This window comes from Bubalus bubalis, chromosome 7, assembly GCF_019923935.1.
Source record: "Bubalus bubalis isolate 160015118507 breed Murrah chromosome 7, NDDB_SH_1, whole genome shotgun sequence".
Classification (NCBI taxonomy): domain Eukaryota; kingdom Metazoa; phylum Chordata; class Mammalia; order Artiodactyla; family Bovidae; genus Bubalus; species Bubalus bubalis.
The window spans coordinates 15,130,157-15,156,740 of record NC_059163.1 but is presented as its reverse complement, the minus strand read 5'-3'; the positions used below and the strand labels follow the sequence as shown (position 1 = coordinate 15,156,740).

Below are 26,584 nucleotides of genomic sequence, written 5' to 3'. Positions count from 1 at the left end.
TTGCATTTTAGAGTTTTCATTGGAACGTTTACAAAGTATGCAAAATGATACAACTACCATACACTGTGGATAGGGTAGAAGTAGGTAATCTTCTCACTGTAAGTATCCAGCACCATCTATAATAGAGAAAAAACTGATTAAAATTTTAGTTTAAGACATTTCTGGAGGAATATCTGCTCCTACAATAGGTGATATTGCCTTCACATTTGCCTTTCTTATATTTTAGATATAAGGAACATTTTTGTTTTTTAGAGACATTTAGTCAAATAAATAGTATGGATACCATTTCTTGAATATCTATGTTATAGCTCTCAATCCTCAAAAGAATCCTGTGAAGTTAGGTGGTATTATTCCCACTTCACAGATGAAAATGAAATTTAGAAAGGTTGCCCCAAGGTTTATTCAGTAAGCAACAGAACTGGGTTTTGCGAGGTCCCAGAAACAATTCTCTGTCTTTTGTGTTCCTTACTAAGGTTGTGAAGCTTTTATTATTTCTTACTTTAAGTTTGTAGTTTGGTAGATTCTTTATTACTTAAGCAATATTCAAGTTATCCATAGCACATTTATGGCTTGTTACTTGAAATTTAAGAGCCACATCTGATTTGGCTAGTGTTACTGAGCTTGTTGGCATAATCATGGCCCACAGACGACTTACTGATAATATCTTAACCTACGGATGAGTGGTTACGCCCAGTGTTTGTCTTGGGAGCAGGTCGTTCTTAAGACTTTAAAGCATTTCAGAAGCAAATAGAAGCAAGATACTAAACCTGCCAAAGAGGGCGCCTAAAATTTCTAACCACTTTCAGAGGCTAAATGCTCCTCTGTCTTACAGTATAAGGACTTACGGTGGTTGCTGTTATTTTCTAAAATATTTGTGAAGTTTTAATAAATATATTGATTTTAAAGTACATCATCTGAAGAAGCATGTGTAATTTTTTTGGTCTTGTTTACATCTATTTTAATCATATTATTAACATCAGTATGGGCACAATCTGAGGCTATTAAACTCTTAGGATAAAAGTATTTAAAATGTATGCTGCTGCTGCTGCTAAGTCACTTCAGTGTGTCCGACTCTGTGTGACCCCTCTGTGTGACTCTGTGTGAGCAATGGACGGCAGCCCACCAGGCTCCCCATCCCTGGGATTCTCCAGGCAAGAACACTGGAGTGAGTTGCCATTTCCTTCTCCAATGCATGAAAGTGAAAAGTGAAAGTGAAGTCGCTCAGTCATGTCTGACTCTTAGCGACCCCATGGACTGCAGCCTACCAGGCTCCTCCGTCCATGGGATTTTCCAGGCAAGAGTATTGGAGCGGGGTGCCATTGCCTTCTCCGATTTAAAATGTATAGTAATGCTTAAAAGATACTTGGAGGGACTTCCTTGGTGGTCCAGTGGCTAAAACTCCATGCTCACAGCACAGGGGACCTGGGTTTGATCCCTGGTCAGGAAACTAGATTCCTCATGCTGCGACTAAGAGTTCACATGCTGCAACTAAAAAAGCACCCTGCAAGCCACAGCGAAGATTAAAGTTTCAAGGGCCACAACTAAGCCCTTATGCAGCCAAATAAATTAATTAAAAACAAAAGATATTTGGAGATTTTACTCACCGTGTAACTTCTGACATAGTAGTAAGAGAATTATTTCTGCCAAAATATACAATACAGATTATAGTTAACTAGGTATTTTTGCCATCATTTTTTTCTTGCCTCCTCCCATGTCTCCCATATTTATTTAACATTGATGGATTAGTATTGGTACAGTCATGTGTGTTGGGAGAAGGAAAATAATGTGGTTCTTTTATACCTAAATGCTGATAAATTGAACCATTAAGTGTCTTTTCTGCAACACAGAGCTTAATTCCTCTCACTTCACCCTTGGTGGCCTGATAAGATCATTTGAAGTGGTAAGAAACATAGAATACGTACTCTGGGGCAATGAAACTTTGTCAGAAGGAAAACTTGGGTGAAATCCAGTTTCTTTCTCAAAATTCAAATTGAGAATATTTTGATTCATCAGTTTCTCTTGAGATAAGTTAAGATAAATGCATACTGTATATAATCTTCAGTTAGTTCAGTTGCTTAGTTGTGTCCGACTCTTTGCGACCCCATGGACTGCAGCACGCCAGGCCTCCCTGTCCAGCACCAGCTCCCAAAGTTTATTCAAACTCGTGTCCATTGAGTTGGTGATGCCATGTAACCATCTCATCCTCTGTAGCCCCCTTCTCCCGCCTTCAATCTTTCCCAGCATCAGGGTCTTTTCCAATGAGTTTGTTCTTCGCATCAGGTGGCCAAAGTATTGGAATTTCAGCTTCAGCATTGGTCCTTTCAATGAATATTCAGGACTGATCTCCTTTAGGATGGACTGGTTGGATCTCCTTGCTGTCCAAGAGACTCTCAAGAGTCTTCTCCAACACCACAGTTCAAAAGCATCAATTTTAATTTTATTTGACATGAATTCAGATATTTAAAAGGAATATACCTTTTTGGTCTCTTTCTCTCTTTTATATATATTTTAAATGAAAGCAAACTTGGGTGAGAATCAGAGTAGAAGTCTCAAAGTTTGCAGAGTTTCCATCAAGAGTGCTGATGCTTTTGTGTTAAGGAGATTTGTTGCCTTGCCTGGAGATGAGAGCATTTCTAGATTTGGTAGTTTCAGAGCGGGTTTTTCTCACTGTTAACTATGAATTGTCCAAAAGACAAAAATAAGCTTGAGGTAAAATTTACTGTTTGAAATTTCTTAACCTAATTTCTGTAAGCTGAAATTTTTTCAAATGCTATGGGCATTATGAAAAGAATACCTTTTAGATCTGCTGAAATTCTGATCTAACGATCTTGGAGGAAAATGAGTTTATAACTCATGAGTTTTACCTTAGGTCGATTACTTGGGTTCCATTCTGCCATAAATTTTTATGGTTCAGTAAGAATTATTCTTACCTTTTCTGAGATTAAATATCACTTGCTTTTATCAGTATAACCATAGCAAAAAAGTCTTACCCAAAGAAGCCCTAAAAAAAAATTATTGGGATAGCTTCAGCCCATTAAGTAGATTTGTAGCTTATAGTAGCTTAAAAATGAATACTTACCCCAAGTTGGTTCAAGATAGAAATTATTAACTGTGGAAGAAAAAAATATCAAAGATCAGTGAAAACAATGGGTTTAACTTTTAGCTTATTTTTAACTTAGTATGTATATAAGCTAAAATATTTTCTATATGAAAATCTTTGTTTTTGCTGAAAAATGAATTCCATTTTGCTGCTTATGTTTTATTTAGGTGATGTAAGATTTTAAAATGAATATGCAAGATTTAGATTTGAGCTCCCTTAATTCATAGAACTGTTTTTTTGTAACTGCCTTGTAATGGTATTCACTATATCTGAAATACAGAAAATTGATGTGAATGGCTGAGAAACTGGCTGTATACACTTATATACAAGTGCTATCTTTCTTAAATTATGTGTGAATTCCCTGTGTGAATGATACTTGAACCAGAATTTTAGGACAGCTATGATTTTGCTTCAAGGGTTTGCTTATACAGGCAGTTTCATATTGCTGTGTAGCTTTCATGTGGCCCTGCTCTAAGAGACTGACAGCTTGCTTGAGGAATTGACCCGTGTGTCAAAAAGGCAAATGCCTCTGTTTATAGTGCTGTCCTTCCCAACATATATGCAAGAATGTGTAAGCTAAACACTGGTCTGCTTATTCTTAGGCAAGAACAATAACCTTAAATAAAGTTCAGAAAAATAAAGTATAGTATTATGAAATCAGATTTGGTAACTTTTGAATAAGTTGTATGTGGAGGAGTCAGTATTTTCACTGGAAGAGACTTTGGCAGCAAATCAATACATCTACCCAAGGTCACACAGCTAATTTAAAGATGAGCTTCGAATCTGGACTTGCCCACCACAGGCCAGTGCTCTTTTAGACATGTTTTGATGTGAAGGTGAACTTGCCGATTTTGGAATCATCAATAATTAATTGTTGACGATAGTTTCCCCAGACATTTTCAGAATATGTATTCATATATATATATGTATATATATAAATTCTAACATGATTAGGAGTATGCTAGAACTTCTATGATTCACAGTTGGAAATGGACTATCATAATGCTTAGAGTGGATTGTAGAAAGAGCACTAATTAAAACTTGGCTTGTGCTCTTATTTAGTTTGACCTTAAAGTTTTTGGAACACTTAAATATTCCTCAAGATGATTGCCTTTAAATAATCTGTGTAGACAAATCCTGAAAGGTTTTACCCCAGGCACACAATAATTTAGGCCTGACTTTCTGCCATTTTTATGAAATACTGCAGGTCTCTAATTCTAAGATGCCATCAACTATAAAGTATACCATTTAGTTAATGATGCGTCTTAAAGAAAAAGATATCCCAGGTTAAACACATCTGCTGTGAGATGTATCTAGATTTCAGAAAATGTTTGTGCACAAAGTATGTGGGAAATGAAATTTTTTAGTTTTCTCTTTTTTAACTCCCAAGTGTTTTACCTGTGTTTTCATAAACTGAAACTCAAAATAACTATATCAATATAGGGCCTCATTAAAAAGTTGAACTTTGTGCAGTTCAGTAAAAAATTATCTATTGGGATTTAAGTTTGATTATAATATGCATTTATGCAAATGCTTCATTAGTGAAGAAATAGTCAAGTCTATTTCATCTCTCCTAAAGTAGTTTCTTCTATAACTCTTAAATCTTTTGACTCTTCACCTTCATCCTCATCGATGATAGAACAGGTTGTTTTGTCAGTTTATAGTTTGGAGAAGATGAATAAGTGAATGTAGAGCTGCTTGCATGCATTGAGATAGTTTTCTGGCTTTGAACTTAACAACTGTGCTTTATTTCATTTCCAAATGAACTGGATTAATAAAGACAGTAATTTGTATGATGAACTGGCTCATCTTAAATGTAATGTGTTGTTGTAGGTGTTGAATGTAGTATTTTTATAAACTTTATAGATTAACAGGGCAGTATTTACCGCTATACCTGGAATAAAGAAGATACAATCAAATAATCAAGAAGTTATAATTCAGCATTTTATCTTTTGTATGTTATATATTTTATAATAACTTGATTAATGAAAACATGCTTTTTGGAATTCTTAGCTTATATAAAAGTACATCAGTAGGATTGACATTCACTAATATTTTAAGGCTTCCCCTCCCCCCACCACACCATGGTACCCACCCAGCCTTCACACCTGCTATCTCTGGAAACATATAGTCCAAATTTTTTATTCTGTGGTTGTTGTTGACTGCAAATGTAGCTGGGATTTCTTGGAAAGATGATGAAACTTACGCTTACAATGTTGGAAAAAAGACTATATTTGGGAATCTTTCTTTTTCTTTTTTTGGGCAAGACTCACAGCTTGCAGAATCTTAGCTCCTTGACCAGGAATGGAACCTTGGCCCATCAGTGAAAGTGCCAAGTCCTAATCACTGGAGACCAGGAAATTCCCAATAACTTCACAACTTTAATAATATAATTTCCTATAATTATAATAGAAGTATTGTTAAAAATTTGGAATTAATATGCTGTGTTATACACTATTTTTTGGTTTGTGACTTTGTCATTCTGTGTAATTTTTCCTCATCCAGTAAAGTCTTGTCAAAAGTAAAATTTACATAATCCTTTTATACCATAACCATAACCTTAAATCTAGTTCAAAGGCTTCACTAAGGGTTCCCACTAATGGTCCCCAAAGGATAATGAGAACCATTATTTTTGGTATCAACTTCCTTTCCAAATGAATCTCAAGAGTTTTCAAGGTTTTTGTACCCATTTAAATACTTTCTTAAAGGAAAACTTTAAGTATAATTACCTGGTTTGGATTATTAGGAAATGGAAAAGGAAGAGGAATTGGAATCTACAAAAAAAAGGGTGGGGGAGGGGAAGTGAGTTGTGAATAAAACAAAGTGGAACATTTTGTTTTAGCTTTTTTTTCCTCATGTGTTCATTGATTACTCGTCAGTCCATCCACCCACCCAAGTATTTATCGAGCAATTATATGCTCTCATGGAGCCCACCTTCTAGTTGGGCTAGAAGGTGGGATCTTCCTGACCCAGGGATTGAACCTGTGTCTCTTAGGTCTCCTGCATTTCCACCTTCTAGTTGGTGGAAATTAGACTCTAGAGTGAACTTCAAGTCATATTTTTCTTTTAAAAAGTATGTTTATTTTGCTTAATTAGTCAAATCTAAAGCCCAGAAATCTGCCTTATGCATTGATAGTTTTGATAGGCCATCTTTGCCTGATTTTTAATACTGTTGTGCCATCTGGTGGAAGGAAGAGCATCTGTTTCAAATACTAGTAATTCTTTTTATCGCCACATGTGTGTGCTAAGTCTCTTTTGTGGTGTCCAACTCTTTACGATCCTATATACTGTAGCCCACCAGGCTCCCTCTGTGCATGGAATTCTCTGGGCAAGATTTACACATAGATTTACATAATTTTAGGCATATGATTTTAGTAGCAATTAATAAATTCAAATTATAAACCAAGACTCCAGGGTTTTGCATCAATTTAAAACAAATCTTACTGGATTTCAGCCAAAAAAAGAGAAAAGAACCAGTGTACCTGACTGGAAACAAATAGCAGTTAGTTATAAATGCAAAAACTTAGAAATTTAGTGTCTTAAGAGTCCATTGCATGCAGGCTAAGTCCTTATGCTTCAGTTGTGTCTGACTCTTTATGACCCTATGGACTGTAGCCTACCAGGCTCCTTTGTCCATGGAATTCTCCAGCCAAGAATATGGGAGGGGGTTGCCATCCTCCAGGGGATCTTCCTGACCCAGGGATTGAACCTGTGTCTTTTAGGTCTCCTGCATTGGCAGGCAGGTTCTTTACCACGAGTGCCACTTGGGAAGCCTAAGAGTCCATTAGGTCATGTGAAAACATTAAAGGGAAAGAATGTTCCACTGAGGACAGTCACTAGTGACAGCTTCCAAAAGCCTACTTAAAGCAGAGAAACAGTTTGAAATTAAATATAAGCAAAGGGAAGGTGTTTTGTTACATTTAAATATGAAAAAAAATTATGCAAAGTTGTGTTTCTACTTTAAAAGTATTTAGATGATAGACAAGCAATTAAACAAGATGCTATTTTAAAATGTGTATAAACTTTTCAAAACAACATTGCCTAGCTATTGTTTATGTTACGTGTCCCAGCCTGTGTTGTAGCCTCATTGTGCTGGTTGTTCCCTGAGTTGCCACGTCCTCAGCACTGACTGTTCCCTGTGCCTGGAGTGCCTCACTCACTCCTCATAACCTGGCTTGGCTGCCTCTCCTCTGTGAATGAACTCTGACGCACAGCCTAAGTCAGTTGGATTTGTATTTCCGTCTAGAAGCACTTAGCAAATTATTGGGTTGGCCAAAAAGTTCATTGGAGTTTTTCCATTAAGATGTTACAGAAAAACCTGAGCAAAACTTTTTGGCCAGCCCAATGCATTTTTTTTTTCCATTTATGAATCTCTTTTCTTTATCAGATTGCAAGCGTACTCATATTTTTTGTTTTTCTAGCGATCACTATAGACCACTTTATCTGGCAGACAGTAAATATTAGCCAAATGAATCCTGTCTGTCCCAATAAAGGTGTTTCTGTTATGTAGTTAGCGTTGTTCTGGCCTTTATTAAACAAGATGTTGTAAGAATTCAGATATTAGAGATTGAAGAGGGTACAAGAAGAGCAAAATAATTATATTGTTTGACCTGTGAGAAAATGTTAGGGGTGGGGGGAAAAACTTGTTAGAGAAGGCAACAAGGTGATTTAAAAGGAGAAAAAGAACAGGTAATATAGACAAAGGTTAGCATTCCCTTCCTGAAAGTATGGAGAAGGCAATGGCACCCCACTCCAGTACTCTTGCCTGGAAAATCCCATGGACGGAGGAGCCTGGTAGGCTGCAGTCCATGGGGTCGCTAAGGGTTGGACATGACTGAGCGACTTCACTTTCACTTTTCACTTTCATGCATTGGAGAAGGAAATGGCAACCCACTCCAGTGTTCTTGCCTGGAGAATCCCAGGGAAGAGGGAGCCTGGTGGGCTGCCGTCTATGGGGTCACACGGAGTTGGACACTACTGAAGCGTAACTAAGCTCATCATGGTCAAGGTAATTCAGTATAACCACCTCTTCGATCGCAAGTGTAGTGAGAAATTGGAAGAAGTCACTGAAGCCCTGGAGAGGCACTTGCTCCCCTGGTCACACTCTGCAAGCTGTGCAGGGAGGGAAGTCTGAATAGCTGCTGCCTGATGGTTTCTTAATGCCTTTTATGTCTGTGTCCAAATCTGCAAAGTGTTATAACCATCATCCGACTAATAACCACTTTTCGTAACTTGAGATTTCCCCAAACCCATGCTTGCCAGGGGCAGTTGTACAGGTGGGGGAAATGGGATCTGAGGGGAAAATGGTGCTCCTTGGGGTGGGTAAATGTTAAATCTCTGTAACAAGAGACATGATGTCAGTCATTTCAAACATTTAAAAACTTAAAATGATGAACGCATCATTTGAAAATACAACCAGAAGGTTACCTGAGCACTGGAACTTCCTCTAGATTGTTCAAGCTTGTAAAAAACAACAGCAACAAGGTAAAACAACATGAGGCAATGCATTATTCATTACAAAGAGATTTGATTCTAAATGAGAACGGGCCTCAAGCCACTATCAAGCATTATACTCATTGGCGATGTACCTTTCCCTCTGGAATAAAAAGCAGTTGAGTCTAATGTATAAACTGTTATATTTAAAATGGATAACCACCAAGGGTCTACTGTGTTGCGCAGGGGACTGTCCTCAGTGTCATGTGGCAGCCTGGCTGGGAGGGGAGTTTGGGTAGAATGGATATATGTATGTATGTATGACTAAATCGCTTTGCTGTCCACCTGAAACTATCATAACATTGTTAATTATACTCCAATATAAAATAAAAAGTCTAAAGAAAAAAAAGCAGTTGAGTCTAATAGAGAAAGATTGAATTAATTTTGTCTAGTAATTTAGACATTGTACTTTTTACCTTTAAACTGATTTCCAAAGAATATTCTTCTATACATTTCATACGATTAGCTACATATTGCATATCTCTTTATCTGCAAATCAGCAGTGTTCTCAATTTAATTCTCAGCACTTAGAAGTTCAAAGTAGAGAGAGTATGGAAATGTAAACTTAAATTTGGTATCCCCAAATAAAAATTTGAAAGCTGCCTCGCTTCTCTGAGAGCTCCTTTGTTAGAAAATGTGCAGGGAGCAGGTGTTCCTGCCTACTATTAATAGCTGTGCTCAGTCAGCTCAGTCCTGTCTGACTCTTTGTGGGCCCCATAGACTGTAACCCACTGGGATTCTCTGTGCGTGAGCTTCTCCAGGCAAAAATACTGGAGTGGGTTGCCATTTCCTATTCCAGGTGATCTTCCCAACCCAGGGCTCGAACCCACGTCTCTTGTGTCTCCTGCATTGGCAGGCAGGTTCTTTACCACTAGTGCCACCTGGGAAATCCTCCTGCTTCCTAGGTGCCCTACATATTCAGATCATAATAAACACAGCTTAAACTCATAGATCTCATTTGTGTAGATGAGGAAGCATGTCTATAGTCAACATGAGACAAGTTGGGGTGAGGATACTGTAAATGAAACAATTTAAACTGCCTAATTAAGACTTAGGTCAGTGTGGAATACTTGCTCTATATTGCAAAGTTCGTTTGAGAGCTTCCTATATTCCAATTAGGACTCTTAAGTGCATTGATGGATTTTTATCATCCTTGCACAGCTCTGAGGTGGTTCTTATAACTCATGAGACAGGCTAGGAAGCCATGGGTTATTTCCTTGCTCAAGGTCATACAGCTTGCAGGACTTCCCTGGTGGGCTGGTGGCTAAGACTTTGTGCCCCTAATGTGGGGGACCCAGGTTCGATCCCTGGTCTGGGAACTAGATCCCATGTTGGAACTAAGAGTTTGCATGCTACAAATAAAATATTCCACATGCCACAGTGAAATCAAAGATCCTGTGTGCCACAACTAAGACCAACTCAACCAAATATATATGTATATATATACATACATATATATTTTAAAAAGGTCATTCGGCTTGCAAATGGCACGCAGAGCTGGGATTTGTACTGGGAAGACCTTTGGACTGAAGAAGAGTGGTAAATTCCTGGTTCTACAATTTTCCTGGGGTCCACTTTCCTCTTCCATGAAATGAAAAGATACAGGAAGTGCTTTCTAGGTACTGTCTCTAGGACAGAAATGGAATGGAAAATTGAGGGCAGTACTCACAGGGATGGGCAAAGCAGTGGCCATAATCAAAAGGCCAGCCAGAAGAAGACATTTCATTCTGAAGAAGGAGTCTGGAATTGAAGGGTTAGGAGATCATTTTTTTAGTTTTTTTCCAAGTCCTATTCCTATTATTAATAGACTGTTTAGTCAGAGGTGTTGAAATAGTGATGAGACTAAATTCTGCCCCTAGATCCAGGTTTTGTAAGCCTACGTCAGTGCTTTAAAAATGGTGTTTAGACAAGACATGCATTTCCTGGTTCATAATGTTACTCTTACCACCCTTCGTTGTAATCTCACAGTTCAACCTGTACTGCTTGGTCCCTGAAGTTATTCAAATTTGTGATCTCTACCCACACATCAAACATCAGTGTCATAGCGTGCTTATTATTGGAGATATAGTACCACTGGCTCAAGTGAGATTTCTTACATATGCAAATAAAGTATACAAATAAATCCACCTTGAGCTTCTACCCCCATGAGATTTGCCAGGTCTTCACATGGTATGGATGCTATTACTGACAATTATAATTTCTCAAGAAGAAAATGATACGGGAAAAGTCTTGAAAGGCATTTTGGATTGGTAGAGAAAATGCACATTATGAATAAAGTCAATAAATCAAGTCAATGTGGTCTTCACTGGCCAGCAGTTTCTGAAAGTAAACTTTTTATGATCTTAATTCACATTTAATTCAGATTAACTTACCTTAGGAGTTTCAAACCAAATCACTGTACTCTGAAATTGAATTTTGGAAGAAAAATCAATTTCATCATATTCCTATTAAGACTTGTCCCCAGCATCTGAAGCAAGTTATATCTCTTGATACGCAAGTCACTCTTCAACTATTTTACCACATATGTACTTGAAACAACTCAGATTTATCTTTGTGCCATTTCACTTTGCCTGAGTTTAGGCAGCCCATCTCCCTTTCCCCTCTTCACGTTTCTTCTTTGTGTTTTTCTTCTTTCTGCATTCAAACCCTCGGCTTTTTTTCTTCCTTTGAAAAGTGGACCTATTCATTAAATTATCCAACACAATAACTTTTACCAAGTGCAATAGGATCAGTCCAAAGTATACTGTGTCTTTTCAATTACCTTCGCTTCAAATGGTCCTTGGGCAACAAATTCAAAGAGCTGTGTGATCTAGAATCTCTATGCCCATCTCATATTTAAGCCATATTGCTAATGCCTTTGTGGTCATGGGTAATATGAGTCACAGAATTTGAAGCTAAATTGAATAATTGGTTCTACACTAGGAACACCAATGTCTAAAGAATTTAAATTACACAGAGATAGGCTTAAAGACTGATTACTGAGAAATAACTTAATCTCCTTGGCTGGGATTAATGTCTTTATCGCAAACAACTCACAATCAAAAATTGTGATTATTAAGGATATTAAAGTGCTTTTACAATATATCATCCAAGGCAGTTATACCTGTGGGAGCCTTAACTAATAACATGTTTTAAAATTCTAAAACTCTCTATCATTAAATAATATTTTTATTTCAAAATGAAAGTTATTTTCAAATAAAACATTTTTAGTGAATATTTAGGTAGTGTCCTTAGCATTAAAATCACTTTCATTATTTAAAAACATTTAAAATACTTAAAACATTAAAAATAGTAAATCAGGTCTTTTAATATTCTGAGCAAGTGCAATTAGAAACTTGGTTTCTAATTAGTTAGGACCTTCCGTGATATTTCTGTGTAGGCACGCATAAATAACATTTTGAATTTGGGGATAATTTCTAAATTTATTTCTGTAGTTGAAAGAAATTATAAACAATGCTTAATTAGATTTTTTAATGTATTCTTAACTGAAGAATAATTACTTTATAATATTATGTTGGCTTCTGCCATACATCAACATGAATCAGCCATAGGTATACATATGTATCCCCTCCCTCTTGAACCTCCCTCCCACCTCCCACCCCATCCCACCTGTCTAGGTTGTCTCAGAGCCCCAGTTTGAGTTCCCTGAGTCATACAGCAAATTCCCACTGGCTAGCTTAATTAGATTTTGATTAATCACAGTGAACTTAATTATTTAGACATGACCTGGTGTGATGTGGTCTGATTAAGAACAAGTGAGTCATTGAACTAAGAAAAGAGATAATAAATATAATTTTGATAAAAAAAAACAACAAAAAACTCTTCTACAAGTATCCTTCAGATAAAACACCCATGGGAATATTCTTTCAGTGACTATTACAAAAAGTCTCTAAATAACAACACATTTTTGATTATTTGAAAAAGACAATTGCGTTGACATTCCATTACAGATGGGAAATGCGGGGAATTCCCTGTGGTCTAGTGGTTAGGACTCTGCACGTCTGCGGCAGGGTGCAGGAGTTCAATTCCTGTTCAGGGAACTAAAATCCCAAATGTCAAGTTGCATGGCCAGAAAAAAAAAAAAAGATAGGATAATACGTAAAAGATATTTTATATTTAAAAAATATATGGTAAGTAGATATTTAACTGGGTGACAGTTTTTTTTTATTGCCTTGTTCCAGCCCTTGTTAAACTTTATTTTGGTATCTTCTTTGTACAATCCGGCTTTTACTGTATTAATAGTTCCCAAAGAAGAGCTCAAATAAAGATACCAGTTTTCTCTTAGGACACATTGTCTTGCTATCAAATGACTAGTGGTGTTCATCTCTGACTACAATGGACATCAAGACTCCTCAGGGCTCTTCACTGTCTGTTCTCTTTACAGTCTCTTTATTTTGAGGACATGAAATGTGGAGAGATTTTGCCGGGCCTCCCTTTTATCAGACACACATGCATACCGGCACAGAAGCTAAAATTAGTTGTATCAAGCAGTGTATAATCATCCTTATTTTAAACTGACTTTGGTGAAGAGTGCTTGACTTTAGTTTTTTTCTGTTTAAACTTAAATTATGACAAAAAACATTGATGAGCAGCTACCATTTAACAACTGAATATTTGTTTGCCATAGGAAACATCCCCCTCAACCACACTCACACTTTTTGTTTTTAATTTATTTATTTTTAATTGGAGGGGAATTGCTTTATAATATTGTGTTGGTTTCTACCATACATCAACGTGAATCAGCCAGAGTTATCATGTGTCCCCTCTCTCTTGAACCTCCCTCCCACTTCCCACCCATCCCACCCCTGGAGGTTGTCTCAGAGCACCAGCTCTGAGTTCCCCGTGTTACACAGCAAATTCCCACTGGCTCTCTGATTTTACGCATGGCGATGTATATGTCTCAATGCTGCTCTCTCAATTTGTCCCACCCTCTCCTTCCCCCAGTGTATTTACAAGTCTCTTCTCTTATGTCTGCATCTCCTTTGCCGTTAGAGTCACTTCTTTTTTTTTTTTTCGTTAGAGTCACTTCTAATGAGGTGGATGAACCTAAAGCCTATTACACAGAGTGAAGTAAATCAGAAAGAGAAAACAAACTAGAAATCTAGAAAAATGGTACTGATGAACTTATTCTCACTTTTTTTTTTAAGTAGTAGGTTTTAGAAAGTGTGATTTGATATGAACTATGAGCCCTGGCTTGGTCATTCATGTATAATTATTTAACTAAATGACTGTAAATAAACTTGAATAAGCGTTGGATGTATATGGATTTTTATTAGGATATTAAGATATTGACAATAACACACACCAGTAACAAAGAGACTTATTTCACTTTTTTGAAGTGCACATGATACTATGGACAAAATGAATGTATTTTTTTAGCTTTATAATCTTTAAGTATATTAAAAATGGATGCAGAGAGTAATGAGTTAAACTCCTGTTCACAGTGTACAATATTTTACATATATTGACTCTTTAAGTTTAAAGTTTTATTTCTAAAGCTAATGGTAAATGCCCGGTGCCTATACTGTTATCAAGCAGTTACTCTCATTGTCTTCTCAGACATGCAAGCGTTTTGCTAAATATAAATCTACAAGTATCACATTGGATATACTTCAGAAGTGGTCAGAACAAAGGAGGAGGCTGGGTATTTTGAGTTCTTTCAAATCTTAATTCAAAACAGGAGATTTTCATCTATGTCTTCTGTAAAAAAACAAACATAAACATGCTTTTAGAAAGTAGTCAGAGCAGTAACATAAACCATGTTAGAACTAGGGCATCAGAGAAGCCATGAATAAGGCAGTACGACAGTGGTTCTCAGTCCTGGAAGGGTGTTAACCCATGAAACTTGAAAAAATACATATCCTTGGGCCTAGCTCCTGGCCTCCTGAATCAGCATCCCTAGGGGTGGACCAATGACATGTATACATTTAGGAAAGCTCTGCAGCTAGTTGTGACTTCCTTGGTGGTTCAGCAGTAAAGAATCTACCTGTAATGTAGGAGACACAGGACACATGTGTTCGATCCCTGGGGCAGGAAGATCCCCTGGAGAAGGAAATGGCAACCCACTCCAGTACTCTTGCCTGGGAAATCCCACGGACAGAGGAGCCTGGTGGGCTACAGTGCATGGGGTTGCAAAGAATTGGACATGACTGTGCAACTGAGCACACGGGTAGTTCTGATGTAGTGTGATAACCAGTGATAGAGCAGGTTGAGGGGAAACCTAGCCAAGAACTGCCAAATAGTAAGTCTCCTACATACGAAGCTTCAAGCTGCGAACTTTCAAGGATGTGAACATGCATTCTTAAGTCCAGTCACATAAGTTCGTTCATATCTGGTATACATTGTCACATGTGTGCACCCTCTACAATTAGCTATGCTTTTGTGTACTTTACAGCACTGTATAGAGTACAGTAGTATAGTATCTTTATTTCAAACCCAGGATGTCCAGAAGCAAGCGTAAGAGCAGTTGTATGTAGCTGATTGTATTAGATGGGTACCTAGGCACACGTTGTTGGACTTAACGAACCAATGGAACGTGCTCTGGGAACGGAACTCATTCGTATGTAGGGGACTTACTGGACTAATCTATAAGGGTTGCTGAGATATAACCCAAATAAATAGAAGTATACATGAGTTTGGACAAGCTCTGGGACTTGGTGATGGACAGGGAGGCCTGGCGTGCTGCAATTCATGGGGTTGCAAAGAGTCGGACACAACTGAGTGACTGAACTGAACTGAAACCTGTCTGGAACACCAGGCAGTTTCCCTGCCTGATGTTAGTCTTCATCTTGCCCCAGAGAGGGGAAGAGTACAGACTTCTGGTGTATTTCTCTTGAGCACTGGCTTCATTTGTAAAGTAGGGATAATAGTCTGCTTACTCATAAATTTACTTATATTTGCACTCATACTTTTTGTCTTCTTTCTGTTGTTTGGATGAGAGATGTTCCTCCTATTGTTTAGTCGCTCAGTTGTGTCTGACTCTTTGTAACCCCATAGACTGCAGCGCACCAGGCTTCCCCCTGTCCATCACCAACTCCCGGAACTTGATGAAATTCATGTCCATTGAGTTGGTGATGCTCTCTAACCCTCTCATCCTCTGCTGCCCCCTTCTCCTTTTGCCTTCAATCTTTCCCAGCATCAGGGTCTTTTCCAATGAGTCATCAGGTGGCCAAAGTATTGGAGCTTCAGCACCTGTCCTTCCAATGAATATTCAGAGTTGATTTCCTTTAGGATTGACTGGTTTGATCTCCTTGCTGTCCAAGGGACTCTCAAGAGTCTTCTCTAGCACCACGCTTCTCTAGTTTGAAAGTATCAATTCTTCCGCACTCAGCCCTCCTGTTGACTTGGAAGCTAATCCTCTGCCTGTGTTCAGGGTCTCTTCACCCCCATTTTCCTCTTTTTTTCTTATATCCACAGTCTTTCCTTTTCCTTCTTTTTTTAACCAGGCCCTTCCCATTAATGTTTAACTATGCTGCATATCCAGCCTTGAGAGCAGTGCCTGGCACTGTGCAGACTGCCAGTAAAGATTTCTTGAAGGAATGAATGAATGAGTGAGAGCTCAAGCCTCTTTTATTCTCAGAAATGCTTCCCTCAACTCTGTATCCCTCTCTAGCTCATTCCTGCCTTCAAACCTCCTCCCTTTAGCCTTTCTCATCACCTCTTCTTTCTTACTGTGTCTGGCTTTCATCTTGACCATTTCACAAAAACAGCTCTTCCAAGGTATCCTTATTTCTACATCCACTGGAAATTCTTTTTAACTTTACTTCTCAGCAGCATGTGGAACTGTGGTCTCTTCCTCCTCTTTGAAACACCTCCAGAGATGTGGCCCTCTCCTCTTTTCTTTTTCCTTGCAGGAGCCTCTTCATTCTCCTTCACGAACTCCGTCCTCCTCTGTCCATTGTCTGGATGTTGCTCCTTGGTACTCAATGCAAGACCCTTTCCCATGTAACTCAGCACCTTTTCCTTAGGGAATTGATTTCCTTCCCTGGTATCTGTTATTTTCTGTATGCTGGCAATCCCCAAATACGTATTTCAACTTCCCAACTCTGTCTTGAAAAGCAGACCCATATATTCAACTATCAACTATATGCTGTCAGGACTTGAAAACTCAATGTGTCCCAAATGGGATTTAACATTTTCCCCAAACCAGCTTCTGTTCTTGTGCTTACTGTTTCAGTGGAAAGTACCTCTCCTTGGTCTGCCCGGCCTGAGCCAGGAACCTGGGCACTGTACCCCTCTTCTTCTCAGGCTCTCAACTGCTGGCTTCCCACCTCCACGTATTTCTTATCAAACATTGTCTTATTATTTCTACACACTATACATATTGAATATGTTTATATTCTCAACTATATCTTGAATATGTTGATATTTAAAAATATATTTAAGGGGACTTCTCTGGCAGTCTAGCGGTTAAGACTCTGTGCTTCCAACACAGGGGCCACGGGTTCAATCCCTGGTAGGGGAACTAAGATCCCACATGCTGCGTGGCCAGGCCAAGAAAATATATAAATAAATAAAAAATAAAATAAATATAGTTGAACTATGTTTACTTGTCTTCCCCCCCACTGCTGCTGCTGCTGCTAAGTCTCTTCAGTCATGTCCGACTCTGTGCGACCCCACTATAACTGCCCTAATTCAAGTTCTCATCAGTTCTTGCCTGGATTTACCACAAGGGTTCTCTGGCTTTTCCACAATGTAACCAGAAGAATCTTTCTTAAATACAAATTCAGTGAAATCACTGCCCTGTTTAAAGCACTTTGGTGATCCTCCAGTACTCTGAGGATAATGTCTTTAACTGGCTTAGTAGGACCTGCATGATGTGACTTGTTTCTCCCGTTAGTCTTACTTGGAAGGTTTTCCTAAAGATTCACGTGGATATGTGTCAGTCCATGGTATGTCATAGGTATTCAATAAATAAGACTCCTCACCTCTGCATTGAATCCCATTTTACACACAAGGAAGATGAGACTTGCCGAGGTTAAGTGGCATGCCCTAATCCACAGAGCTCGTTAATGACAGAGCTGGAATATTTGAGCACATCTAGTTCAGAGCAAAGGGAGTTAAAATTCAGGACAACACTGGCTAACATGTATTTTGCCCTGTGGATTTCTCAGTCCTAAGGGAGTAAAGGGTATGCCTTCAAATCGCCTTTTTTTTTTTTTTCCCTAGCTGCATCCCAAATCAGTACTTGTTTACATGTTCCGACTGAATATTTAATATCTGCTTTATTGGCTTACTCTATGATAAATCTTTCCTTTCTTCTAAATAACATAATCATGGCCAAACCACAGTGAACAAACAAGATCATTAGGGGCTTTGCTAGTAGCTGAATTTGAAGCTCTTTCTACTTCTCCCAGACAACCAGCCAGCACAAGGCCTGAGTGGGCCCACGTGCTGAAGAGCTGCCAGAAGTTTCAAAACGAACAGTGAAGGGCAACTGGGTTCCTGAAATGGCCTCTGTTTAAATTTGCCTTTGGATCTCACCCTTAAAATTAAGAGGGCGTGCATAAATATGTCCTGTCTCAGCTAAATTTTTCTCTTGATTCTGGTGGAGAAGAGGGGGTGGGGAAGCTTGGGTATATTTTGTTTTTTTAACATGGCAATTGGAAAAACTGTGTTAACCCTTTTCAGGGATGTATGTGAGTGTGTAAGATAGATGTTAGCTATCTATGAAAGTGAAAGTAAAGTCACTCAGTCGTGTCCCACCGTTCAAGACCCCATGGACTGTAGGCTACCAGGCTCCTCCGTCCATGAAATTTTCCAGGCAAGAATACTGGAGTGGGTTGCCATTTCCTTCTCCAGGGGATCTTCTCTACTCAGGGATCGAACCCAGGTCTCCCTCATTGCAGGCAGATGCTTTACCTTCCGAGCCACATAGATAACACATATTCTGTGTTTACAGAAGAGATGTTAGAAAGGAAATTGGCATTATTTGCTTGAGTCTCATTCTTAACTTCCCGTTAACTTCTTACTGCTGCTGCTGCTGCTGCTGCTAAGTCACTTCAGTCATGTCCAACTCTGTGCGACCGCATAGACAGCAGCCCGTCAGGCTCCCCGTCCCTGGGATTCTCCAGGCCAAGAATACTGGAGTGGGTTGCCATTTCCTTCTCCAGTGCATGAAGGTGAAAAGTGAAAGTGAAGTCGCTCAGTCGTGCCCGACTCTTAGCGACCCCATGGACTGCAGCCTACCAGGCTCCTCTGTCCATGGGATTTTCCAGGCAAGAGTACTTGGGCAAGAGTACAGGCAAGAGTAAGTGGGTTGCCATTGCCTTCTCTGCCTATTGATGCTAATAGGGGGCAAACAGTATGTGGTCGCCAGTCTCCATGAGGGCCCCAAGTGATTCCCATCTCCTGTGATCTCCTCCCGCACTGTGGCAGGGTTCAACTGTGTGACAAACAGAACATGGCATAAAAATGTCACTTCTGAGATTAGTCCTAAAAGACATTGCGGCTTCTGTCTTGGACTCTCTCTCTCCTTCCATCTCTCTCTGATCACTTGCTCTGGAGGAAACCAGATACCATGTTATGAGCAGCACCGTGGAAAGGACCACATGGTGAGGAACTGAAGGCTCCTGCCGACAGCCATGTAAATGAGCTTAGAGCGGATCCTAAAGCATGGATCCTCAGCGTGGATCCCAAAGCAGATCCATCCAGGTAAACTACCAGGGATTCCTGATCCTCAGAAACTGTGAGAGAGGTTTTAAACTTCTAACCTTAGGGCAATTCGTTGTGCAGAAACACACAACTAATACACAGGGTGAGGTGCTTCTTCATTGTTTGCTCATTACAATTGTGCTTATGTTATCAGGCTTCTCCGGTGGCTCAGACAGTAAAGAATCTGCCTGCAATGCAAGAGACCCGGGTTCAATCCCTGCATCGGGAAGATCCCCTGGAGAAGGGCACGGCAACCCACTCCAGCATTCCTGCCTGGAAAATCCCATGGACACAGGAGCCTGGCGGGCTACAGTCCATCTGTTCTCAAAGAGTCAGATGTGACTGAGCGACTAAGCTTTCACTTTCAGGTGCTTATTCATTCTTGGCTCACTACAGTTCTGTTTATTTCATAGAATAACATTGTACAGAGATGCTTATCTGTTTATCCATAAATGACTAAATCCTCATATTCCAACTCTTTCTTTCCAATGTCAAGGCATCACACATGTGCATGAAGAATATTTTTAAAGGGAAGTTCCCACAGATTCCCTCTTTTGGGGAAACTCTGACCTTTGATGAACTTACTTTTCTTTTACTTTTTGGTTGTATATTCACCCTACATGTATGTATGTTGTGAACATATGGGTCAAACCTCTGCTCTAGAGATTTGATGTTCATTGTTGATTTATATTCTGCAACTAGATTTGATTGCTCATTTTTGACTGTGTTTCATATCTTGATTATTAAAAGCATGGTTGCTCAAAAAAAAAAAATTGACTGTAACTTAGGAAAAGAAAAGGAAGTAGATTAAGACATAGCCTAGCAAAATAAATGTCTAAATTTAAATACCTCCACTGCAGGGGGAATTCCTTTTGGATTAAAGGAGTTATATCTGGGCACAACTGGTGAACATCTTTTGTGTTTGGTAATAAATTCTAAGATTCTTCTGGCATCTCCGATTTTCAGAATCAAGCTTGCTGTTTGATTGACAACACACTGTGGTTGTTCAGTGTTGTTGTTCAACAATCACACTGTTTTTGCTCAGTCACTAAGTTGTGTCCACCTCTGTGATCCCATAGACCGCAGCACACCAGGCTTTCCTGTCCTTCACTATCTCCTGGAGTTTGCTCAAACTCATGTCCATTGAGTTGGTGATGCCATCCAACTATCTCATCCTCTGTCACCCCCTTCACCCTCAATCTTTCCCAGCATCAAGGTATTTTCCAATGAGTTAGCTCTTCGCATCAGGTGGCCAAAGTACTGGAGTTTCAGTTTCACATACAATTTTTAAAGTTAGGCCCAATATTCAAATTAAGGAAGGATATAAAATCCTTCCTTCCTTGCTCAGAAGGGTAGCCTTCTGAGATTTGACTGAGCTTTTGGAGTTCACATCACTTTCTTAGGTTTAACCAATTTCTGAGACCTCAGTGCCTTTATCTCTTAAATATTCACCCTTGCTACCCTTTAGAACAGGTGGCTCAGTGGTTAAAAAAAATCCACCTGCCAGTGCAGGAGATGCAGGAGACCTGGGTTCAATCCTTGGGTCCGAAAGATCTCCTGGGGAAGGGAATGGCAACCCACTCCAGTACTCTTGCCTAGAAAATCCCATGGACAGAGGAGCCTGGCGGGCTACAGTCCAGGGGTTCACAAAGAGTCAGACGTGACTGAGTGACTGAGCACCCTGGCACAGCCTTTGGAACAGATTAAGAAATGACCTTGCAGTGGCAGCGGTTCTGCCGGGGACTCTGCCAGCCTGTGGCTTCTGGGTTGCAGTCTAACACGCAGCAAGCAGGACCTCTCTGGGAACTGCAGGGCTTAGGCTTGCCTGAGGGAAGAGAGCACCCCTCTCCCTGGGCTGATGATCAATTTACCTTCTTTAATTTCAAAGCAGTGGCCCCACTCCTTCAGGGTGATGTGCTTATCCTTGTTGGGGTCACACTCTTCAAAGAAGCGTGTTATGCAGTGTTCCATGGGCACGAGAGATGCTCGCAAAGGCGCGAGCTCAGAGTGGGTCAGGACCCTGCGACGAGACAAATGGCAGCCAGTTAACTGAGTAATTGATGTATGAAAAGTGGACTCTTCAGATCACCAAGGGCTTTTTTCTTTCACAAGGTTACCGAGGATGGCAAATACATAGTATGTTCATGAAAAGCTACAAATGAAATAAACTGTTTATGGGTAAGATGCAGCTTTTTGAGTGTCAATGCATAAGATTTCCTTCTTCACTAGGAACTGTCCTCCCTCCACCCTAAATTTATTGGGATGCACCCCAAGAATCATGTTTATGCAACCTAGCTCTTACCACTGGCCTACCCGATTGTAGGCATCTGACTCAAGTGGGGTCCATCAGAGCATCTTGGAAATTTAGGATCAAGAATGAGAAAGAGGGCTTCCCTGTTGGGTCAGTGGTAAGGAGTCGGACTGTTAGTGCAGAAGACACGTGTTCGATCCCTGATCTGGGAGGATCCCGCATGCCGGGAAGTAGCTAAGACCGTGCACCACAACTATTGAGCCTGTGCTCTAGAGCCCGGGAGCTGCCGCTACTGAGCCCACAAGTCCTAGAACCCGTGGTTTGCAACTAGAGAAGCCACCACAATGAGAAGCCTGTGTATCACAACTGCAGAGTAACCCCCGCTTGCCGCAACTAGAGAAAAGCCCGTACAGCAACAAGACCCAGCACAGCCAAAAATATGAATACGTAAATAATTTGTTTAAAAAAAGAATGAGAACAAGTTGGGACTTCCCTGGTGGTCCAGTGGCTAAGACTTCGAGTTTGCAGTGCAGGGGGCCCAGGTTCAATCCCTGGTCAGGGAACTAGATCCCACATGCTGCAACTAAGACTCAGTGCAGCCAAATAAAGAAATATTTTTTAAAAAATGAGAAAGAGTTGAAAGAGTCTCTGTGGGGGGGCTGGACCCTAACAAGTGAACTAGGGAGCAGAGGCATGGCCATATTCTGTTAGTTTCAAAGCAGCTTTGTATGTAGACTCCTAGCCATATTTGTTTGGCATTTCTGTGTTCTCCAGTGGATAGCGGGAAGTTTCCTAAGTCTGTTTAGAATTCTCTTGGTATAAGCAACCAGCCATTATATCAGGGGCATGACCTAGTGATGGGAAGGTGGACAGCTCTTACCTGTCCCGAGGATGCTGGTCCAGCTCGCTGAACTGCCAGTGCACAGGATACACGTACATGTGGTAGTTTTTCTTAAAGTCTCTTAAGAGAAGGTCGATGGAATGGTCTCCAGCCAAGAGTCTCTTTTCATCCAGGTAAATTTTCTTGACCTTCGAAAGGGAGAGGATCATCAGAGAATCAGACAAGTGTAATGGAATTATCATAATAAACTTTACTTGAAGAGTCATTGTAACATAACAGAGGAAAACAAAACCAGAATGTTATTTGAGAATAAATTACACGCCTTCTAATTAATCAACACTATAGCCTCTCTCCATAGAATAATAGCTAACAGTAAAAAATCCTGTGGTTTTTGAAGAAATTTAAATCTTTTTTTGATCTTTTAACCAAATAATGTCCATCATGTTTCTTAAAACAATGAGAAGGTTTGAATGAAAAGGGCTGAACTGATCTAGGCACTTAGTTGGCAAAAAGTCCTGCTCTTCCCCATTGGCATGCTCCATTCTCAATCCTCTAAGTCAGTGGTCCCCAGACTTCATGGCACCAGGGACTGGTTTCATGGAAAACAGTTTTTCCATAGACCCAGAGGAGGGAAAGGTTTTGGAATGATTGGTGGCTCAGAGGGTAAAGAGTCTGTCTGCAATGTAGGAGACCTGGGTTCGATCCCTGGGTCGGGAAGATCCCCTGGGGAAAGAAATGGCAACCCACTCTAGTATTATTGCCTGGGAAATCCAATAGATGGAAGAGCCTGGTGGGCTACAGTCCATGGGGGTCACAAAGAGTTGTACACGATTGAGAAACTTCACTTCACTTTCGAGCACATTACATTTATTGCACACTTTATTTCTAGTGTCTTTACATCAGCTCCACCTCAGATCATCAGGCATTAGATCCTGGAGGTTGGGGACCCTGGTCTAAGTATTTCCATCCAGTGCCTGTTGCATCTCAGGTTAGTCTTGGTTTGATGCCACGTAGTATCTTCACTGAAATGTCCCTGTTTTGTATCTAATGTTCTTTACCACAAGCACCACCTGGGAAGCCCCATAATTATGTACACATACATGGGCTTCCCAAGGCTTCCCTGGTGGCTCAGAGGTTAAAGCATCTGCCTGCAATGCGGGAGACCTGGGTTCGATCCCTGGGTCGGGAAGATCCCCTGGGGAAGAAAATGGCAACCCACTCCAGTATTCTTGCCTGGAGAATCCCATGGACGGAGGAGCCTGGTGGGCTACAGTCCATGGGGTCACAAAGAGTCAGACATGACTGAGCGAGCAACTTGACTTGACTTGACTTAACATGGGCTTCCCAGCTGGCACTAGTGGTAAAGAACCCACCTGCCTATGTAGGAAATGCTGGAGACAAGGGTTTGATCCCTGGGTCAGGAGGATCCCCTGGAGGAAGGCATGGAAACCCACTCCAGTATTCTTGCCTGGAGAATCCCATGGACAGAGGAGCCTGGCAGGCTATTGTGTGGTCCATGGCGTCACAAAGAGCTGGACACGACTGAAGTGATTTAGCATGCATGTTTATAACTATATATTGTCTCTTTGCTCAGAATATAAGTTCATGATGCCAGAGATTTTTTTTTGTTTGCTTCACTGCTGTATTGCGCATGCTAAGTCGCTTCCGTAGTGTCCGACTCTTTGCGAGCCCATGGACTGTAGCTCGCCAGGCTCCTTTGTCCATGGCAAGAATACTGGAGTGGGTTGCCATGCCCTCCTCCAGGGGTGTCTTCCCTATCCAGGGGTCAAACTTGGGTCTCCTGCGCCTCCTGCATTGCAGGCTTGTTCTTTCCCTCTGAGCCTCCGGGGGGTTCCTCGTTGCTGTATTTCCAGCATGTAAATCAATTCCAGGTACCTGGTATACACTCAGTAACTATCAGATGATAGTTTTCCCCTGGAAACTTCTAGAACCAATATTCTGCCCTTTTTCTTCTTAATATATTACTGACATTGTTAATAATGGATTTATCAGAGGATGAGATGGTTGGATGACATCACCAACTCAATGGACATGAGTCTGAGTAAACTCTGGGAGTTAGTGATGGACAGGGAGGCCTGGTGTGCTGCAGTCCATGGGGTCATAAAGAGTCGGACACGACTGAGTGACTGAACTGAACTGATCTTATATCATAAATCTGTGTCTGGCCTATGAGGGCAAGAAAGAGGTTTAGATTTAAAGAATATGTCTGGGCCTGAAGATATGAACACTGAATTGAGGTCAGTAGAGCTTGCTGTGGGTCTGAGTTCCAGAGCCCTTGCTAAGGCCCCTGCCCTGTGTGTAGAAATGGAGGGGGCGGGGGTTGGTCGTGTCCCAAACTTTGGGGCATGAACAATGACCTCTACTATTGTGTTCTTCCATATGTATCAACCAGGTGTGGTTTTACAGAGGAAGGTAAGCCTTCACCATACCTCCCTCCTGCCCCATACCTTTTTTCCTGGTAGACAGACTGGGTAGCTGACCGTGGATAACTTACTTTATTTCTCTGCTTCTCGTTCAGATATCCAGAGTGCTCAGGGTTAGGTTCATAAAGCTGCATAAGGATATTCTTGAGCCAGTCTCTCATCCTTAGAGGAAACTGGGTCACTTCGAAGTCCGTACAAGCAGGAATAGCTGTTCCAAACAGAAAGTACACCGATTTTAATTTTGAAGTTTTACTCCTGTCCCAGGAAAAGTCTTCATAACAGGATGCTTAACACCTTCCGGTGACTGATAGCAGCCTCACTGGTCCTCCGTCACAACAGTGGTCCTTTATCCTGCTGCCGAAACACAATTGCCAGAAGCATTGTAAAGCCATACCAGATGCCAGCAGCCTTTCAATGATTTGATTGGTCTGGCATGGAGCCTAGGAATCAGGATGCTTTAAAAGCTCTGTAAGTAACTGTGATGTGCAGCCAGGACTGAGAACCACTGCTCTAGAACCAGAGAGTCGGAATTCAGAGGTGGAGGTCACAAGAGTTATTTATTAGGAGAAAAGAGAAAAAGGCAGAAGTCAGCTAATACTGTGATAATAACATTAAATCTCGACTTAAAGGAACATTTTTTTTTTTTTTCAGGTATAATTGACATACCACCCAGTAAGTTTAAGGCGTATAGCATAATGACTTTACATACATATATATTGTGTAATGGATAGCACAGCAAGTTTGGTTAACATTAATAACCTTGTATAGTGACCTCCATTTTTTATTTCCTTCTGGTGAGAACTTTCAGAATCTACTCTCTTGGCAACTTTCAAATATATCAGACAGCAGTGCTGACCGTTATGTTGTGTATCACATCAAGCATTTATTTCTCAGTCCTGCTACATGTCCCATACAAGTTGGCAACTGAGCTCTGCTCATCTCAGTCTCTCTGGGGTTCAGGGTAGGGGAGACACCACCATCTCAACACCAGGTGAAGGGAGCATGGAGAGCCATACACCAGTTCATTTATTTTTTTTTTAAAGTCAGATCAGATCTTTTTTTTTTTTTTTTTTAGAATTTTTGGAGATGTGGTCCATTTTTAAAGTCTTCACTGAATTTGTTATAATATTGCTTCTGTTTTATGCTTTGGTTTTTTGATCAAGAAGCATGTAGGGTCTTAACTTCCCAGTCAGGGACTGAACCCTCACCCCCTGCTTTGGAAGGTGAAGTCTGAACCACTGGACCACCAGGTAAGTCCCCATACACCAGCTCTTGAATGCTCTGCCCAGAGCTCACAGGGATGATTTTTGCCCAGATTTCACTGGACAAAGCAACTCGTGTGGCTGCGTCTAACATCAAGGGGATTGAGAAACGGACTCCTTTCATGTGTCCGGAAGGACAGGAGAGGTTAGTGAGCACTGCTCATGTGGAGAATCATTTAGCGACCAGCAGATGCAAACACAATTGAGAGTATCCTGGGGAAGGAAGACAATTTTTCAAAAAGTCTGGAAGAATAAGTTGTCATTAAACTTCTTGGCAGACTTTAACTTGGGAAGAGGACAACTAATTTAACAAAATTCCAATGATTCATCTCAGTTATTAAGTGGATAACATTATCATAGTGGTTTGGAACCCTGGCTGCACATTAGAATTGTCTAGGTTACTTTGAAAACAAATGAAAGAACAATGCCAAGGTTCCAACTTAGTCCAATTAAATCAGAATCACTTATGGTTAAAGCCTAGGAGTTCTTCTTCTAATTTTTATTTTAAAAATTTATTTTATTTCATTTATTTTGGCTGCG

At 40.4% G+C, this 26,584-nt stretch overlaps 1 protein-coding gene and 2 long non-coding RNA genes across 3 annotated transcripts in view; all 3 read right to left on the bottom strand.

Moving 5' to 3' along the window:
- On the bottom strand, positions 1–2,158 carry LOC123334391. The gene is made up of 2 exons (XR_006552145.2): positions 1,605–2,158; positions 1–116 (listed from the first exon to the last, which is right to left on the bottom strand). It is a non-coding gene; the product is annotated as an uncharacterized LOC123334391 (long non-coding RNA).
- Positions 2,159–2,506: 348 nt separating this feature from the next.
- LOC123465988 lies at positions 2,507–5,954 on the bottom strand. The gene is made up of 2 exons (XR_006641258.1): positions 5,830–5,954; positions 2,507–3,109 (listed from the first exon to the last, which is right to left on the bottom strand). It is a non-coding gene; the product is annotated as an uncharacterized LOC123465988 (long non-coding RNA).
- Positions 5,955–13,844: 7,890 nt separating this feature from the next.
- Positions 13,845–26,584, bottom strand: part of SPARCL1 (SPARC like 1) — a 53,130-nt gene continuing 40,390 nt past the window's right edge. Inside the window, exons 8-11 of the mRNA XM_006045961.4 lie at positions 24,854–24,990; positions 22,378–22,526; positions 21,118–21,266; positions 13,845–14,293 (exon numbers count right to left, since the gene is read on the bottom strand). Coding sequence (XP_006046023.3) covers positions 14,265–14,293; positions 21,118–21,266; positions 22,378–22,526; positions 24,854–24,990 — 464 coding nt within the window. The 3' untranslated portion in view covers positions 13,845–14,264. The remainder of the gene's footprint in view (positions 14,294–21,117; positions 21,267–22,377; positions 22,527–24,853; positions 24,991–26,584) is intronic.